This window comes from Callospermophilus lateralis, chromosome 1, assembly GCF_048772815.1.
Source record: "Callospermophilus lateralis isolate mCalLat2 chromosome 1, mCalLat2.hap1, whole genome shotgun sequence".
Classification (NCBI taxonomy): Eukaryota; Metazoa; Chordata; class Mammalia; order Rodentia; family Sciuridae; genus Callospermophilus; species Callospermophilus lateralis.
The window spans coordinates 127,778,374-127,797,306 of record NC_135305.1 but is presented as its reverse complement, the minus strand read 5'-3'; the positions used below and the strand labels follow the sequence as shown (position 1 = coordinate 127,797,306).

Below are 18,933 nucleotides of genomic sequence, written 5' to 3'. Positions count from 1 at the left end.
TGATGGAGTTGGCTGATCATCTATGTTGGCTTCTGTGGTCATGGAGCTAAGGTGCCTATGGAGCTACAGTGATTATGGAGTCTGCTGCGGCTATGAGGCTTCCAGGCCTACAGGGGTCTATTGTGGCCTGCTGTGGCTCTAGAACCTATTATGGCTATGGGACACTCTGTCTGTAGGGGGTCAATGGGGTCTGCCATAACTGTGGGGTTTGCTGTATGTTTTCCTTAAGAACATCGTGGCTTCTCTTGCCTGTTGTCCCTACATTTGCCCATCTGGCTTGGTTGCCCTGCCTTTGGTGGCTCTTGTAGACATGGAAGTTTGTGGCTGGTGCCCCTGTTGGAGAGGCAGGTGACCTCCTGACCCTGTGCATGGTGCTGGCCCTACCTCGACGTCCACGTTGGGCGAGCTCTCCCGGGGGTCATAGTCGTACAGAGCCACCACTCTTCTTGTGGACACAGGGCGCTGCCTGCTGCTTCTTCTACTTCTCTCTGCAAGCCACAGAGGAAGAAGAAACCTGTCACGATGTCACCTCAGAACACCTGCTAGCACAATGTTCCGCAGCGTCGGGAGGGCATCTTAGCAGGTGTGTCCCCGTATCTCACTGGCCCATGGGACCACACCCTCTGGGGCCCAGTCCTGGTGCTGTCCTCTTCAAGCAGTCCAGCATGCCACCCTTGTCCTGGACCCACTCCTTCTACTTTGGCTCTAGGGTGGGTGCTCCTGGCAGGAGCCACCTTGGGAGTGAGTCCAGTGTCATGGCCAGCTCGGAATGGGGAGGCTCAGCGGGCAGAGGGAAGGCTGGAGGCTGCTCTGGGGAAGACCCACATGCTCAGCACAACCAAGTTAGAAGTTGGCCGTCCTCCAAGGGTGGCTTTGCCAGTGTCACTGGGCCAGTGTACATCTCGGCTCGGTTCCCTTGTCCAGCAGCAGGTGGGAGAAGGGAAAAGACAGAGAGACGTCTGACATCATGACGTCATAGACCAAGTAAGTCCCTCCATAGAACGCCTGCTAGACTGGCTCGGGGAGGGTGGGGCGGATCTGTCTCTGCCAGAGTCATGGGTAAGCCGGGGAAGAAGACCACGACCCTGAGAGGGAGCCCGGGCCTCACGCTCAGCCTCAACTATTGGGGGGGCCATCTTGAGGCCATGAGTCTATTAAAAAATAAAACAGATTCAACCTTTTTTGGCATTATTTTGTGATCATCCTTAAAATTACATATGATCTTTGGACCATTGAATTCTGATTTAGAAGTTAATTCAGAAGTTGTGAATTTTCAAACCTTAAATTCATATGGCATCAAATGGACCTTTCTCTCCACAGCTGTGTGGACCAAGTGAAGCCTTTCAACCAGGGGAAGAGGACAGAGCATGGTGCGCTGCCCTCCCACTTGCTGGCCATAGCCTTGCCCACTCCTCTATGCTGTTGCAGCCTGGCTCCCAGGCAGAGAGGAGGGAGGTGTGCCCAGACTGATGGGCAAGTCCCTCACAGGCCTTTAGATGAGCAAACCCAGCTGAGGATGAGAGGCCCAGGCTCCCTGTGCTTAGAAATGCACCGTGGACAGGCTGACCCTGGTGCCCCACCTAGAGCAGCTGCTCCTCTGCTTCATGGTGTGACCTGTGAACACGAGCTTTCATGGGGTCCTGGGCTGCTGAGCAGAATACCACAGGCTCTGAGCTTTACAGGCATAAGACCTAAACCACAGGGGGAGGGAGAGGAGCAGCCGGCAGGATGCACTTCCTCTCCAGAGGGCCACCTGTGTGTGCACAGGTATTGGGGAGCATATGTGTCCCTTGAGCAGGCAGCACTACTGCGACCCTGGTTTGTAGAGTGGGTTCTGCCCACGAAAAATCAGCATGATGGCCCCAAGGCCTGGGCACGTCCAATGGTGCGTGGCTGCCCCTAGCCTGAGGCCATACAGGGCCACACTCACCTATCTTCTCCACGGGCGTGCTCAGGGGCAGGAAGCCTTGTCTTAGCAGCTGGTCAGTCATCTCCTCGTCATCAGCTTGGATCTCGGAGACCATGTTGCAGGGAATGAGGCCGAGCCGGGCGCAGGTCTCCCCGCGGTAGAAGCCATCTGCGTCTTTGTCTCCGTAGACCTGGAGCATGGAGAGGCAGAGCACCGTGGGGGTGGCCCAGAAACGCCCCAGCCCCCGCACCACGTCACCTACGCCGACCCCACACACACGCTGGACCCCAGATGCAGTGTCCCCTCCAGGTTTGGACAGCGCCTGAGCCACCCGGGGGAGTGTGCACTGGAGGCCCTCTGTGTGGAAGGACCAGGGAGGGGTGGAGCCAGGCGCCAGGCCTTCCAACCACCTTCTGAGGTGGGCAAGCAGGGCCCTCCCCGCCCACTGGTCCTGCAGATCCACACTGCTCCCCTCCTCTTCTCCAGAACGGGAGTGGGAATGGCACCACACCCTGCGTCTTCGTGCTGGGGCGGGTCCTCTGCCTGCCTCGGCCTCCTCCCGCTCCGTCCCACTGCTCTGTCCTTGGGTTAGGCCTTGTGTACTGCAAAGACCCAAACTCTGGGCCTGTGGTTTGTTTCTCAGCTGCCCTGGGCTGAGGATCTAGAGCTCAGGCACGGGAGGCTGGTGTGTGGGGGAACCACCGGCAGCAGGCGCTGGTGAGTGCTTCATGTTGTTTTGACTCTGTTGATCAGTCTAATAAAAGACCCAGTGATACTTTTCTTCTGGTTTCGAGTGTCATCTAAACTAAATGTGGGCTCAGACTAGCCCCCAGCTGGTAGGCGGCCTGGAAAACCCCGCGTGCACCGGCACATGCACTCCTCCAAGGCAACTGGTGGGGCCGTCCCCTCTGCCCAGGTGAAGCAGACAGGGCCTGCCCAGTGTGCAAGGCTGCCACAGGCCGGCCAGCCTTTCGATGGCCCCAAAGAGTCCAAAGGCCACTGCCCAGGGCTGGTCAGCTCATGGCTGGCTCTGGGCCACGCCCACCTCAGCAGCACCCAACTGTGCAGCCAGCAGACTCCGCACCTTGATGATCTGTCCTTCCTTGAAGGGAAGTTCCTCCTCTGCAGCGTCAGGGTTCGGGGACATGGTGAGTGGGTCATAGTCAAACAGAGCCACAAAGATGCGGGCTGGGGGCTCCTCGGCTCCAGGGTCCGTCTCCGACTCCTCGTAGAAGTCTGGAGAGAGGCGGTCGCGCCCGGCGTACTCATCTGGGGGCATGTGGGGGTAAAGCAGAGGCCGGTGACCACCCTGCAACTCGGGACACGACCACACGTGATGTGGGGCTCAGCCGGGGTGGGGTGGCCAGGCCCTGGCTCCTGTCCTTTGATAAATATTCTGGGCTCAACATGGAGGCAGCAAGGGACCTGGGGACGTCCAGAGGCATGGCAGAGGCGGTGGCTCTACCACACAGCCTCGCCCTGGCCAGCACACTGGTGTGGAAGCAGTGAGATGAAGGGGCCGCCTGGGTGGCTCCACTGGAGAGAACAGCCAGAGTGGGTGGGTGTCATGTGTGCGTCAGTGGCGACCCCTGCGGGGCAGCATGCTCCACGGGCCATGAGGCTAGTGCACTGAGCTTACAACACATCCAGAGCTTCGTCAGAGCTTGGTGTGGGGAGCCCAGCTGCTCACTTCACTGAGTGGACAGCGGGCAGCAAATGCATTCCTCGTTGTGACAGGACGATTCGCCAGCCCAACGGGGTTCAGCTCTGCCCCAATTCCAGCTTTTAAACTCAATCCTTTCTGAAGCATTAGTGGGTATGCATATGTCTCACTAGAGGTCACTGGGTATGCAGGTGTCCACTCGTGTCTGCAGGGAACTGGCCCGGGACCATCCTGTGACACGGAAGTCTACTCAGATCACCATCAGCAGAGGCTGTGCTTGCACATAACCTATGCGCATCCTAGATACCCAAGTCACTGCCAGAACATCGGTACTGGACACAGACAGACGGGGTTAGAGACGGACAGTCAGACAGGGAGACAAGGCACTGAGGGCCAGTGCTGTCCTGAGCACCATCTCATGAGAAGGTCTCAGAACATCAGCAGGAGAACAAATCAGACACCGAGATCAGCCGCCAGGAAGGAGGGCTGGGAAAAGCTGGCCGACTGCTGTCCCCAGCACATGACAAGGGAAGTGTGACTGGAGGACCCAGGTGTGCAAAAAGGACACGACAGGTGACAGAGAGATGACCAAGTGAGCTGGCTTCTTCACCAGCAAAAAAAATCTAGTTTAAAATTTGCATGGGCTGAGGCTGCAGGAGCCTGGACTTCAAATGCAGTGAGCATCCTGACTCACATGAGGGGCCTTTTAGGGTCCCCAGATCATCTATTTTTTGTCATTGTTTTTGTTTAGTTGTTTTGTTCTCTGTCGTCTTTTAAACATGCACCGGGCATTGTGGAGAGCCTCATCAGATGGCTCAGGGTGCTTAGATGTGGAGTCAGGCAATGGTCTTGTTAAGCCACAACACACAGTGTTCATTTGTCTTAATTTGGGGAAAGGGAATTCCGAAAGCCCTGGTATTATCAATCAATTATCAATTTGTTGCCCCTTAAAAATATACTCAGGAAGCACGCAGCATACAGACCTAATGTCTTCTTTTCCTCTAAAAAAGAAAGCCCATGGCCTTGGACTAAAGATTTCTATAGTATTTTCACAAGAACTGAGCAATCAAGGGTTGGAGGAAGTATGGTGGGCCCCTCACCCTGGGGCCACTGTCAGACCCCCATGCAGGTAAGGACCCCATTTGCCTGCTTCCTCTGGCCCTTGTGCCCTCAAACCTGTATGTATGGAGGCCACCAAGCAGGAGATAAGAGAGCGGGGATGGACCAGTGGGGAAGGGTGGTAGCCTAGGGAGGTGGGAGGACACCTGGGGTCACACTTGGCCTCTTATCCCCAAGCTTATGCCCGCTGCCAGCGCATCTTATGAACCCAGACATCTCTGCCACTGCAGGTGTGGGGGGTGCACCACCTCCCCAGCTCTGCCTCTGTCTCAGCCTTGTCCCTGAGCATCCTGAGAGCCGCTGCCCTCAGTCCCTCCAAGGCCACCTGGAAAGCCCGCAGGAGACTGTCAGCAGGGAGAGGCTAGTGTAACCCCGAGGCTGGCGGGAGCTCTGAGAATGTGCAGAGGGTTTGCTGCCCTCGTGCGCCATGCCTACCTCCCTTTGCCATGGATGACCAAGAGTTCTCTGTGTATATGTGAAATGTTCGTATAGGAGACCCAGTTGGTGCATGAGGGAGGGACAGAGAGACAGCCATCAAGCCACTAACCAATAGATGGGACCACCGTCGGCCGGGGCCTCTGAGGACCAGTGCCACCGTGGGAAAACCTCCTGCCCAAATGATCTGCTCTGTCCACACGTCCAGCAGATGCTGGGTTTCCTAGAATCTGGAGACAAAACAACAAGGCTGTCAGTCTTGCCAGTGTGGCAGGGGGAAAGCGATCAGCCAAATCAATCAAATCTGAAGCAGAAGCTCTAAAGGCAACTAAACTTAGCTTTTAACTGAAAGGTTAGCTGAAGGCCCAGGAGGAAACAGGCTGGCCGCCAGGCCCCTCCCCTGCACCAGTGTCGCATCTGAAGCCCCACAGTGGGTGGGGCAAAATGAGCCCTGAGCAGGGTCCGTTGGTCTGCAGCCACGTGTTTCAGACCTAATGACAGTGGCTTTCAGCACACTGACGCCTTCCACCACGAGCAGGCCTCGGCTGCCTCTGCACACCTGCCCCAGGCTGCCACACAAGCAGGAAAGCTCTGCGGTTCCAAACGTCCCACCTGGGTAGACGTCGCAAGTGAGGTTTCCGAAAACTCTGACGGAGGCTTCTGTGTTGGGACTGGAAACTCACGGCCAGGGTCGGCCCCAGTCTGGAGAACTACGCTGCCCCGAAGAGGTGCCCTTCCCAGGGAGGCCCACCTCCAACTTGGACTAGAGTCAGAGTTGGTCGGAGGAAACCCCGCAAAGCCGAGCCCTCTGGGAAGGGCAGTGAGGCCTCTGGGGACAGGAGGAGGGGATGGTCTGCTCCTTGCTGCTGCAGCGTTGAGGGTGGGGCCCCAGCGTGGGTATCTCAGACCCAGGCCTGGCGCCATGCAGATGGCCCTCCACGCGCCCAAGGGACGTTCAGCATGACGGGAGCCAGGGCTCTGAACAGAGACGGAGGAAGCCTTGAGTGGACTCCTAATCCAGAAGCCAACGAGCAAGGCCAGGCCCCAGGGCGGGGACGCGTCCATGGCTAGTGATGGAAACTGGCGGGCCCCGAGGGGACAAAGCAAAATAAAACTTAGAAATAATATGCAGAAATGAGTTGCTTTGATAACTGTTCTCATTTAGAAAAAACATGGATGAAGGCCAAAAAAACAACTAAACCCCTCCCCCCAAAAAAGAAAAAAAAATCCTTCAGCAATATGTGGAGCCATAAATAAGTCCCTAAAATCATTATGGAAAAAAAAATGTGCAAACTTTTGGACATAGTTCAGCTAACCCTTAATTAAAATTTAGATTCAGTTGTCCTTTAATCACAGCCGTGATCATCTCTGATTCCAGGAAGGAATCGTTACTCTAAAGCAAAGCAAAGAAATCTTCGGCATGGTCAAGCGATCGGAAGCAATGGGACTTAATAAATCAAAGGTGCAGGGACAACCAAGGAGAGCGGCCCAGAGACCCCAGGGTGGACACCCCAAATTGGAACCAAACGAAAAGCCAACGGGGAATGAACAGGATTGGTTTGGCAAGCGCACGTGGAAAGACGTTGACTTCACACACCACAGGGCCGTCGGCCACTCTGGGGGGAGGCCGTGCGTGCTGGACAGCCGCCCTGCTGTCGTGCACAGCCAGGCCACTCCTCCAGACACCCCGAGAGTCTTCGTGCTCCGTGGCCTCGTCCCAGCTGTGCTGCCTGGGCACGGACCTCTCCGGGCAGGGCAGGGTATCATCGCTCCTGGCGACGTCACTGGGGTCCACCTGTTCCCCAAAGTCCTCTTCAATGCTGCTCTGTCGGGTCAGTGTCCGCCGCCGGGCCAGTAGAGGCCTCGGGCTTCTCCTACAGGGACAGTGACCGGGGCCTGGGCTGCACTGGGCTGTGGTGTTCCTGAAACTAAACCGAGACTCTTCTTCCTCACTGCCGCAGTCCAGGCCGCTGTCCGGGCTCCGGGTGGCCCAGCGGCTAAGCCGGCAGCCTCTGTCTTCCAGAAGGAGGTCCTCCACGGGGGCTCTGTGCTTGGCAGGGAGCCAGGAGGCCTGCGGAGCCGAGTGCTCCCAGCAGGGTGGGATGGGCCCTGGCACCACGGCCAGCAGGGCCCTGGCCCTGGGTGCCCCTGAGCCCTGCCGCAGCAGCGGCTCCCCGAGCTCTGCGTCCTCCTCGGCTACCTCAGGGATACTGCATAGCCTCTTACTGCGGTGGGGCTGCTGGGGGAACTCGGGCTGTCCCGGGCAGGCGCCTTCCGGGCTCCTGGGCTTATAGCACTCCTAAGGGCAGGGTGAGTGGCCAGCGGCAAACACGGGCGAGGCCGGAGGGAGAGAAAATACACAGTTAGTCTTGGCGAGGCAGGGCGCATGCCCGCGGGCTCTGTAGTGGAGCAGCGGTGGTGTCCATGCCCAGCAAAGGCAGGGACAGTGCACGGGAAAGCCAGCAGGCCATCGGGAGCAGATGCCATGCAGGTGAACCAGGAGAGAGGTGACAGCCCAGACGCGGAGGAGCAGGCAGGGTACTCTCAGTCCCTGAGCTGTGTTCTACGTGGTAGGTGCCCAGAGTGTTGGGAGACCTGTGCCCACTGCCTGCAGCTGTGTCCTCAAAGACCCCAGGAAGCTGTAGCAGGTGCTGAGCATGCCCAGAGGCGGATCAGTATACCCAGAGATGGCTCAGCACACCCAGAGGTGGCTTAGCACCCCATGTACCACAGCTCCCGGCTGCCCCCTGCCTTCCTTCCTGGCAGTTGGACTGCCCCTCCTCCCCAAAGGCAGCTCAAGCGAAAGCTTGTGAGGTCAGGCTCCTGGGGGCTTACACCCTCTCTGTGGCTAGGAACAGGCCAGGCACAGGCCTTATGCCCAGTCACTGCAGAGGACAGGGGTCCTCTGGCTGTGCCTGAATCCCCACACCCAGGGCTACTCCCAAGCACTAGCAGGACGCAGGCTCCATGTCTACATGACTTCTTCTCTCTGCTGGGGGTAGGGCCCCTGCCTCGTGCCCTGCTGGAAGGCCTACTGCTGGGAATGCTGCCACCCATCTCCGCACTGGCTGCCCACCTGGCTGTGCAGCACAGGTGCCCTGGACTCCCCTGCCGTAAGGCTCTGGGGTGCACAGACGAGGCCTGTGCCCCACTGGGCTGTGGGCCCTTGAGCTGAGGCGTGGTGGGATGTTCCTGGCAGGAGGTCAACTGTGCCAGGCACCGCTGCCCACCAGGTGGTTGGGCATACTCTGCTTCTGCCCTTTGCTAATGCCATATGCCTGTGACAAACAGCAGGGTGAGGGGCTACCTCGGAGTACAGGGAGGTCACCAGTGACCTCCAGGCCAGCAGGGAGTGGGATGAGTGAGTGGGGCTCAGGCAGGGGATAGACATAGGCCTGACCTCGTCAGGAAGCCTGGTTGGGCAGCAGCCACTCACTGCCACATGGAACCATGAGCCCCCATGTCCAGATCTCCAACCCTATCTGGCAGTTTCCAAAGAGAATCCAGAAATCCAAACCTTTTCAGAAGGAGGACGGTCATGGAATGGGCACATGTAGCAAGCCTGTGGCCACCCTGCCCCCCCACCACTGTGACACTGCCCTGAAGCCCTGGCCATGGCTCTATGAGGGCCTCTCTGGGCCCTCTAGAGGGAGAAGCCTCCCAGCACCCTCTGCACCAACAGGAGAGGCCTCTTGGAGGTGTGGATCAGGGACACACCTCCCCAGCCACCTCCAGGTGCTCCCAGTGGGTCCTGCTCCAGGTGTGTGGGTGACTGGACAGCCGGGAGGTGCGCCCATGGGAAGGCCAGTGTGAATCCTGCTGCAGGTTGGCCCCGGGCTGGGGGTGGGGTTGGGTGCTGGGAACCCCACGGGCCACCACCATGCAGGAGCAGCACAGGGGTCTGACATGCCCCAGGGACCTTCGAGGGAGAGTGTTAGTTGGTCTTGTCTGCACGAGAACCTGTCAAGTGGGTAGCTGGGTTGGACGTCGCCTTCTGCCCGCCACCCACTGTGCAGGGCCTGTGCACCTGAAGGAAGGTGGCTGTGGCCTGGGCAAGGCCCTTTCCATCCTTGACACCCCAGCGGTCCCACAGCCACCTGACCTGGGCCAGGAGCTGCCAGAGCATAGCCGCGCCTGCCCTGCCTCCCACCTGGGGTGGAGCCCCAGGCCCAGGCCGTCCGCCTGCACTGCCCAGTGGACACCGTGTGTGAGCCAGAACTCGGGCCCAGCAGCAGCAGTGGCGGCAAACACCTGCTCAGAAGGGGCAGACGGCGTGAACCAGGCATCACGGGTTGGAACCTCCTGGAGCAGCCTCCCTATGCCTCCCCGATGGCCTCCCACAGGGGCTGATCCCTGCTCCCTCCCAAGGGAGCCTCACCTGTCTTTGGGGCCTTCCGTGATGGGCTCCGGGGCCATGCCCAGGCCAGCCCTTCCCTGGCCTCCACATGGGACCCACCCGGTTCCCCGCTGGTGGCTCTGCGCCCAGCCACACTGCCCCTGCCCCAGCGCTGACCCTGAGGGGGTTCTTGAGTGGATTCTGGTTCTCTGTGGACCAGCCAGAAGTTGTCCTGTTCTGCTCTGTTCCTCCTGATCCCACTCCTGGCTCAGCTCTGGGTGCCCCGAGGGCTGCCAAGCGGACCCCCAAACTCCTGGACCCAGACCTCTTGGCAAAGGGGACAGAGCTCCAGGTACCTCCTGGATCAAAAGTTCCACAGTGGGAAGAAGCAAGTCCATATCCGTGGGCTCTGGTACAGGGCAAGGGCCCAGGGCCAGCCCGACGACCAGCAAGGGGAAAAGGTGAACTACCTGGGACTGCAGAAGGGTGCCGTGCCCCCTCCGCTCCCCCACTCACCTTGAGCGCATTATGGGAGGTGCCGCTGGGCCGCCTCCTGCCCCCGTCCTCCAGCTGCATCTCCGAGGACAGCTCCTCCTCATCCTCCTCCATGATGTCCGAGAGGTCAGAGCCCCGGCTGCTCTCTGTGGGGTACTCGTCTGCATGGCAACAGGGGGGCTGCAGGCCAGAGGGGGGATGCTAATGGGTGGACTCTCATGCCAGGATCCCTGCAGCGGGCCCAGGTCCCTTGTGGGCCCTCCTTCCTTTGTCACCTCTGTGGGGCTCACAGCCAGGGGCCTGTAGGGATTGGTCATGTGCTGATCCTCAGAAGTAAGGGGTGAGGCTGGATGTGGTCAATGCAATGGCCAACAGGAAGTCTGACTTTCCCCCTGGATCATCACTGTTAAGCTGCTCCGAGGACTCCTAGTCCTGGGGTGGAGGGCCTGTGACCTCAGTCTACTCAGTAAGATGTAGTGGGAAGTCTCCTGGCCATCTATCCTTTCCTTCCTGCTTGGGGTGTCACCATATGAGGGTGTGATTGATAGAGCTATGGCGGCTACTTGGTAACTACAGGAGAAAGATCAGTAGAGTGAAGGATCTAAGCAGAGCCCCTTTGCCACTGAGGCCACATCAGCCCTGCACCCAGCTACACAGGCTCCCGGGACTCAGAGTAATTAAAGGTCTGTGATCGTAGAAGTCTGGGCCTCCTGTTCCTTCTGCTTAAACGAATGCAAACAGCATGATTTTAAGGCTGTAGATAAAGACGTGGGATGAGAAGCCAGTGCCTGGCAGACGGCCAGCAGCGAGCAGCAAGGCTGGGCTGGGCACACGGCGCCCTGCTGCCCCCTCACTGTGGCAGTGGGTGGTCCTGGTGCCTCAGCCTCCGAGTGAGTGGGCTGGGGCCTTGGGGTTCTCAGGCTGTCGGCTGTTCCAATCCTCCTGTCACCTGGGGCTGGCTTTTCGCACCTTTCAGGGAACCCTATTCAAGGCTGCTCTCAGACACTGGAGGTGAACCCCCATGGGGGTGGGGGGTGGGGGTTGAGACAAATGTTTTGTTTTTCATCCCCTGTGGTGCCCAGCATGGAGCAGGTGTCCAGCCAACATGGCCCAATGGACAGAAGTGAACACAAACAGTAGGGTTTGTCTAAATCGAGACCAACTGGGTACCAGTCCAGCCCTGGCCTGACCCAGGAAACTGCCCAGGACCAGGTTCCAGCACGGGGTGGGGCAGGGTGGGGCCTGGGCGAGGAGCAGGGGTGGGGCGGGGCAGGGTGGGGGGAGGGGAGGGGTGGGGCAGGGCAGGGCCAGGCCCGGGAGGCCTCCTATTCAGGCTTTTGAAATTGTCCTGGAATGAGTTGTCCTCACTCAAATCCTGGTGGCCTGCTGCCTTGCAGGTTGGCATGGCCCCTTTCCCGGGGCCCTAGGGCAGGTCCCCAGTCCCTGGCATCCCCAGCAGCTGCCCAGGCTCACCGGCTTGCCCAGCTCAGAGCCCTTGAGGAAGTCGTCCACGGAGGCGCCCCTCCGCTTGAGCTCGGGGGAGGCAAAGCCGTCCTCCTCGTCGGAGCTGGCACAGCGCCCCAGGCTGCTCCGCTCGGGGAGGAGGCTCCTTTTCTCTAGCTTGGAAAGAGAAGGGGACAAAGATGGGCTGGGGCTGTCATGAGGGCTGGGCCCGGTGATTAAAGGTGTCCAAGACGGCTTCTGTGTCATGTGTGTGCTGCCCAGAGACACGCCTTCCATGCCACAGACCCTGTAGCCACCCGAAAACAAACCCACCAAGGACCTGGGCCAACCACCCCAAAGCTGCTGCAGGGTCCACTTCCTGGTGTCTCCCCCAGGGACCCAGCTGGCCCTAGAGTCATCTCTCCCTCCGCTGGGGCAACTGCACCCAACAAGGACCCTCCGCCCTCCTCTGGTCACCCTGCTGGCCTTACTGTGACCCGCGGGCGCATTCGGAAGGCAGGAGCCTCGAGTTGTTAACCAGCCTGCAGACCCAGCTGCTGGGCTCCCCTGGGCCTCTCAGGCTGGGCTGAGGCTGCTGCATTGGTACTGCCCCAGAAGCCTGACCCAAAGCTCCCGTCAGGTGGCTCTTACGCCCGGTGCTCTGAGGACACCCTCCCCTCCGCAGCCATAGAACACTCAGGAGCATCCCCAGGACAGTCTGGATTCCTGTGCTCTCCCGGCTAAGGCACTGGTAGGGGAACTTTGCCCTCAGGCTGCCTCGGGTCTCTGTGCCCTGGAAGTGAGCTTCCTGGCTCACCTTCGATGCTTGGCGCTGATGTGGGGACTGGCCCTTCCTGGGATCTCTGACCTGGGGCTGCCCAGAGGTGAGCTACGGGGCGGGGGGGGGGTGTCCCATCACAGGCACCAACACCCAGGGTCACATAGGCCCACCTGGCAGTGCCGAGGCCTGCCCATGGCCCCCCTTCCTCCTTGAAAGAGAAAGCGGGGATCACCCCAAACACTGGGACCCTGGTAGGTGGTGCCTGGGAGAGGAGGCTGCCACCTGAGGTCATGTGTCCCAGTGCACATCATGTGGAACACGGACCAGCCATAGCCCAGTACCCCGTGGCCCAGACTACACCTAGAGGTGCAAGCAAACATGCCCGCGCACAGGTGCATCCGTGTGCCTGTCCACTGGGCATGCAGACACACACCCGTGTGGAGCCCACGCACTTATAGGTGTGTGCACGCACACACACACACACACACACACACACACACACACACACCTGGGACTCTGTAGTGGTTGAGACCAGGGAGCACCCAGTTGGACAACAGGGCCCCAGCTGTGTCCAGCGAGCAGTTGAAGCCCCTAACCCAGAACCAAGCCTGTCTGGGTTTGTCAGAGGCTCTTTCTCGGACAGACAGGCGCCTGGCACATGGTGATCTGTGGCTACACTGTAACACACTGTGACTGAGGATCAGGCACAGATGCCTGAAGGCTGACGGGGCCTCTCCTCCTGCACCTGTAGCCAGGCTCTGGGTGCTCCTGGCCTCGCTGTCTCTGCCTGCAGCCTGGACGCAATGCACTTCAGGAGCAGAGGGACAAGCCAGCAGACCCCACTTACCCTGCTGCTCTCAGCCACCCTCTGCGCAGCCTCACGGGCCATGGCCTTGGCAACGGTGGTGGACACCGGGGCCCCCTGCGGCTGCGGGAGGATGCGGCTGGGAGAAGGCGACCGCCGCCCAGGGCCTGAACCTTGCAGGTCAGGTGGCTCCAGCATGTGCCCGTGCACTGGGGCGGGGGCGCGGCTCTGCTCCCAGGGTTCCTCCACCTTGGTGTGGGGACACAGGGGCTTGTCTTTGGTGTCGGGGGCACTTGGTAATGGCTTCGGTGGGGGCGCAGCTCTCGGGTGGGGGGTTGGAGGCACCAGGAGGTCGAGGGGGATGGCAGCAAACACAGAGTCCACGGACTCGCCCTGGGCAGAGAGGGTCCGCACTGTCACGGCCTTGGCCTCCAAGCTCCGCAGGCGCACGAGCTCCACTGCGGTGCTGTCCGCCGTTGGGAAGATGACCTCGGCCACCTGCGGACAGAGAAGGCCACCCCCAGCTGAGCCCAGAAGGCCTCAGAAGGCAGAGAAGGGGACACTTAGTCCAGGGCCAGCGGCCATAGGGCCAATGAGGCAGGGCCTTCTTCCTCCATCTCTGAACCAGTTCATAACCGGAGGCAGGGGCCATGGAAGGATGCCCCAACCAGCCTTCTTATTGCCAAAGCCGAAGGGCGGGGTGTGGGCAGAGGGAACGCACAGCCTCCCGCTGCAGACGGTAGGGCTGGGTCTCTTCTGCAGGAGGCTGCTCTGGCGGGGATGGGGCCTGCGTGGAGGGAGCGGTGGGACAACAAGCCACCAGTGGAGAACTTAGCTCTCACGCTCTAGTCACCCGGGTGTTGTCCCTCATCCTGCTCCTGACAGAGGAGGGCCAGGACCAGGGTCAGGGGACAGAAGCTTCTGCAGGCTCTGGCCCCAGCACACACCTGCTCCTCAGAGCCAGGCCTGATGTGCCAGCTGGGCTAGATTCTCAGGGAGGCCGGGCCTCTGGCCTCAGCCTCAACCTGGCAGGCACCTGTCAACACTGGGGAGCCAGGCATGGGCAATGAGGACCCAGAGGTGGCCTTTGAATACTGAGTGGAGCAGGTCATCGTGAGGGGAGGGGGATGGAGAGGAAGCTGTCCCAGGGAGAGACAGCAAGGCATGGGTGTTCCCTACACTGACTTGGGCAGGGCCCAGGGTAGTGCTGAAGGGCCTGGGGGATGAGGACACTCCCCTCAAGGAGCGGCCCCTGCATGAGCTGGGCCTGTGAGATGGCACCACCCCATGAACTCACCCTCTGCCCCTTGGCATATACGCCATAGCCAGTGACGTTCGCCCCATTGGACAGTCCAGTGGGGGTCAGCATCGGCGGCTTCCAGGAGACCTGGATGGTGGATGCCATGGCCCCTGCTTGGACAGTAACATCTTGGGGAGGTGCCGGAGGGCCTGAGAGGAACAGAAGGGAACAGACACTTTCAGGGCACAGCCCTGGTAGAGGCTCACTCCACCTGTCTCACCTGGAAACCTGAACACACCTGGTCAGGTTGGCAGAGAGAGGACAGGTATTGGGGGAAAGGAGGGGAGGACACACAGCTGGGCCTCTGCATCCAGCGGGCACGGTTCGCCCTTCCTGGGAAGGCCTACAGTTACTTCTGCAGGACCCTCACCTCTGCAGCTGTGCTCAGGACCTGCGCAAGACCAGAGCCCAGGAGGGGCTGCAGAGGGGCCAGGGAGGTGTGCGCAGAAGAGGGCGGCTCCCCACCTCCCTTCCTTCCTCTCTCACTGTCCCTCTTCCCCTCTCCCTCCCTCTCTCTCTTCTCCTCTCTTTCTTTCTCCCTCTCTCTCCCTCCCTCCCTCTCCCTCCCTCTCTCTCCCCTTCCTCTCCCTCTCTCCCATCTCTCTCCCCTTCTTCTCCCTCTCCTCTCCCTTTCCCTCTCTCTCCCTCCCTCTCTCCTCCTCTCTCTCCTTCTTCTCCTCTCTCTCCTTCTCCTCCTCTCTCTTCCCTCCCTCTCTTTCCCTCTCTCTCCTCCTCTCTCCTCCCTCCCTCTCTCTCCCTCTCTCTCTCCCTCCTTCTCTCTCCCTCTCTCCCCCTCTCTCCTCCTCCCTCTCTCTCCTCCCTCTCCCTCCCTCTCCCTCCCTCTCCCCCTCTATCCTCCTCTCTCTTCCTCTCTCCTCCTCTCTCTCCTTCTCCCTCTCTCTCTCCCTCCCTCCCTCTTCCTCCCTCCCTCTTTCTCCCTGTCTCTCCCTCCCTCCCTCTCTCCCTCCCTCCTCTCTCTCTCCTCCTCTCTCCCTCTCCCTCTTCCTCCCTCCCTCTCTTTCCCTCTCTCTCTCCTCCTCTCTTTCTCTGTCCTCCTCTCTCCTCCTCTCTCTCCCTCCCCCCTCCCCATCAGACTCAGAGGCGCCAGCTCAGCCCTCACATCACCCTCCTCCCATTACTGAAGTGGGCAAGACGGAGAGCCCTGGGTCTAGGGAGTGGTCTGCCTGAGTCCAGCTCCACAGACTCCCCAGCGGCCAGGCTGACAGGCCTCCTGGTGCCCACACATGTGAGCTGCACTCATCTGCCTTGCCAGAGGTGTCCTGACCACCAAACTGGGCAACTGGTCAGCTGTGGCCATGTGGCCATGTGGCCCCAGTGATGGCAGGCAGCTGGCCCTGCCCTCTGACACCACCATGCCTGCTGGACGGCATAGGTGACTTAAGTATGGAAGGAGTGCTGTGATCTTGGGGCCTGTGAGGCTGTGAGGCTGGCTCACGGGACCCCAGCTAGGGGCTCCTGGGGAGGAGAGCGCTGGCCACCTCCTGGGGACAGTGTCTGCCACCGTCCCCTATTCACTCAACACGCCTCACATCTGCCGATCCTCGCAGCCGGCCTGTGATTTCTGCACGTAAGGAGGTCAGGGCTCAGTAAGTGCCACAGGACATCCCACGGGCACCAAGTGCTGACGTGGGATCCTCCTCCCAGCGCTGGCCTGTGGCCTGTGCGTAAGATGCACGTGACTCTGCTGGGACGGAGGTCCCCAGAACCTCCTTACAATCGGAAGCGGAGGCTCACTCCTCTGGGAACGGGAGACAGGGGTCTGCCAGAGAAGGCGAGCACAGGATGGGGCCTGCAGGACGTGCCCTCCCACTCCAGCTGCCCCTGCTTCCTGCTGGGCACAGACGTGGCCTGGTAGGCCGCACGACCCTTAGCCAGTCGTACCCCTAGAAGAAGCAAGCTGGAGGCTGGAGGCTGAGGCTGGAGGCTACCCCGGACCTGCCAGTCAGTGGAATAACCGTGGACAGCAACTGGCGTAACCATGGACAACTTCCTAGCCTTCCCCTCTTCACCTCCCTGACCTGGGACATGGACATCAGAGAGCACCTATGTGGCCAGGATGTCATGTTCACCGAGACACCATTGTCATTGCTTTGCTCTGAGTCAGGCAGCCATTTGTGGCCATTGGAACGTGGGCAGAAGTGACCAGCCCGCCCACCACGAGCACCCTCCCCACGTGACTCTCATCCTCTCTCCCTGTCTGCTCACTGCAGTGGGAAGGACTCCAGGAGCAACTTAGGGGATGTCAGAGCCACAGCAGCCATGCCTGAGCCCTGGGCTACCAGGCAAGAGGGACAGGAGGACCTGCCTTAGACTGTGATGGGGGGAGCAGTCACCCCTGCCATCACAAGCCTCTGAGAGTCAGGCACATGTCCCCATCAATACAACCAACCTTGTGAATTGGTCTGAGTCCATCGTACGTGAAGCGTATCCACTGGTCACCGGCTCAGTTAGTCCTGCCGACACACTGGCCAGGGGCACCGTCAGCCTCACATGCTTTCTCATGTGTTCTGATTTGAGGACTCAAATTACAAGAGGGAGATCTTTCCGGGAGGAATAATCCTTTTAGTCAGACCACTTATTTTGATGGCTGTAGGTCAGTAGATCTTTCTAACCAGCCAACTGTGGGACTCACTGAGGCCAAGGCTGTCCCCTGTCTAGGGGGATGACTGGTCCCTGCTAAGCTCTGTCTGCTCCATGATCCTTCAGTGCAAGTCTGTCTCCGCTCCCCACAACGTCACAGGGACCCCTCAGTGTGGGACAGATCTCTGGGTCGTCAATCCACCTGCATGAGCCCTTGGCAGGGCTCAAGACACACAGGACACAGCATTCCCCCAACTCCCCAACATATGTCCACCTGACGTGGTGGTGTTCGCAGTGGAGAAGCACCAGGGGTCCTGTTAATGGAAAGCAGCTCAGTGGAGAGAGAACCCCAGGGCATCTCAGAGTCTCTCACAAACGTGTCCAGTGTTCCTTGCCCTATGCAAGAGAGATGGGAGAGACTATGTGAACTGGCCCTTAGAGGGGGGAATGCATGAGGCAACCGCCTGCTAACTGGCCCTTTTCCTGAGAGCACTGGCCAGGCAATTTGTAGAGAGACGGAACCCAAGCAGAGAGCCTTACTGGACTGCAGAGTTAAAAGGGAGCCCCCAGGGGTTACTGAGAAGACGGGAACCTCAGAGAAATCCCCGGAGAATGGAGACACCCAATGAAGGATGAAACCTAAATCCTCACCCCCATCCTTTCAAATTAGTATTTGACTCCTAAATTGTACACGTAAGGAAGACAAGACTCCAGGAAACAGAAAGACGGTGACTCTCAAGTCAAATAGCAGAGCAAAGTTCAACTGCTTCTCAGGAACAAAGTGGAGTCCAAGTCCTGTGAACGTAGAGAAGACTGGATTCCCCACTGGAGCCCCATAAATGTCACACCTTACAAGTTGGGATCATGCCACGGGACTAAAGGCCACGGTCTAAGGGCATAAAGGAAATACAAATTCCCCAATAAAGCCTAAAACAAGCATTCATAGGACCTAGGTATGCCACAAGTGATTTCACTGTCTGCTAGCACAAATCCCAACTTCTGCAGAAAAATTACAGAATCCAGGGTCTCCATAATGTGTAACTGACCACATCCCGTTCATAATGAAAATGACTACCCAGCAAAGAAATAGGAAAATGGGATGCATAATCAAGAGAAAAAAAAATAGTCATTCTGGGCGTGGTGATGGAAACCTGTAATCCCAGTGTCTCAGGAAGCTGAGGCGGGAGGATCCCAAGTTTAAAATCAGTCTCAGCAAAACTTAGCGAGACCCTAAGCAAACTTGTGAGACCCTGTCTCAAAATAAAAAATCCTAAAATGGGCTAGGGATGTGGGTCTGTGATTAAGCACTCCTGGGTTCAGTCCTTGGTACCAAAAAAAAAAAAAAAAAAAAAGTCAGCAGAAGTTAGCCCATGATGACTCTGAAGTTTCAATTAGCAAATTCTTTAAAATAATCATTGAAAATAGGTTAAAGGATAGAAAGAAACAGAGAATCCAAGAGCAAGAAGAAAACTAAAAAAGAACCAAATGAAAATCCCAGAAAGATAAAGAAGCTAAACAAACAGACGAAAAACTCATTTGATGGTCTTCATAGCCGCAGATTGAATACTGCAAAGGAAGGACTCCAAAAGCTGGAAGACAGAGAAAACAAATCATCCTAACTGCGACCCAATGAGGAAATGCAGCGGTGAATATCAGGGGTCTGCGACCTGTAGGACCCTTCAGACCCTCTGCCTTGTGTGCAGCAGAGTTTCACAATGAGGAGAGGAAGGAGAAAACAGTGCAAATATGTTCAAACTTTGAAGAAAACTATTACTGGAGGCCCAGGAATCTACATTAATTTTTTTAGAAAGATAAATAAAATAAAAGCATGAGCACATCAGAATAAAAAAGATAAAAGAAATCTTAAAAGTATCAAGAAGGGTTGACAGGAAGGACGGCTGACTGAGCATGGAGACAATGCGGGCCAACAGCGGTGGAAGAGCACTCTCATGGGACGAAGGAAGAGAGTTTGTGGTTCCATCCCCAGCACCACGGAGAGACCTGGATAGCACATCCCGAGGCCAGGTGCAGCTCGAGCTACCGTAC

The 18,933-nt window shown here is 58.5% G+C and overlaps 1 protein-coding gene across 2 annotated transcripts in view; it reads right to left on the bottom strand.

The window, feature by feature from the left end:
- Window positions 1–18,933, bottom strand: part of Rimbp2 (RIMS binding protein 2) — a 74,092-nt gene that overhangs the window by 4,833 nt on the left and 50,326 nt on the right. The window contains exons 10-18 of one of the 2 annotated variants that reach the window (XM_076866340.2): window positions 14,284–14,435; window positions 13,029–13,484; window positions 11,431–11,577; window positions 9,979–10,137; window positions 6,724–7,425; window positions 5,239–5,356; window positions 2,994–3,178; window positions 1,931–2,099; window positions 385–488 (exon numbers count right to left, since the gene is read on the bottom strand). In XM_076866340.2, the coding sequence (XP_076722455.1) occupies window positions 385–488; window positions 1,931–2,099; window positions 2,994–3,178; window positions 5,239–5,356; window positions 6,724–7,425; window positions 9,979–10,137; window positions 11,431–11,577; window positions 13,029–13,484; window positions 14,284–14,435 (2,192 nt within the window). The remainder of the gene's footprint in view (window positions 1–384; window positions 489–1,930; window positions 2,100–2,993; window positions 3,179–5,238; window positions 5,357–6,723; window positions 7,426–9,978; window positions 10,138–11,430; window positions 11,578–13,028; window positions 13,485–14,283; window positions 14,436–18,933) is intronic. The other variant, XM_077105161.1, reaches the window with a different exon arrangement.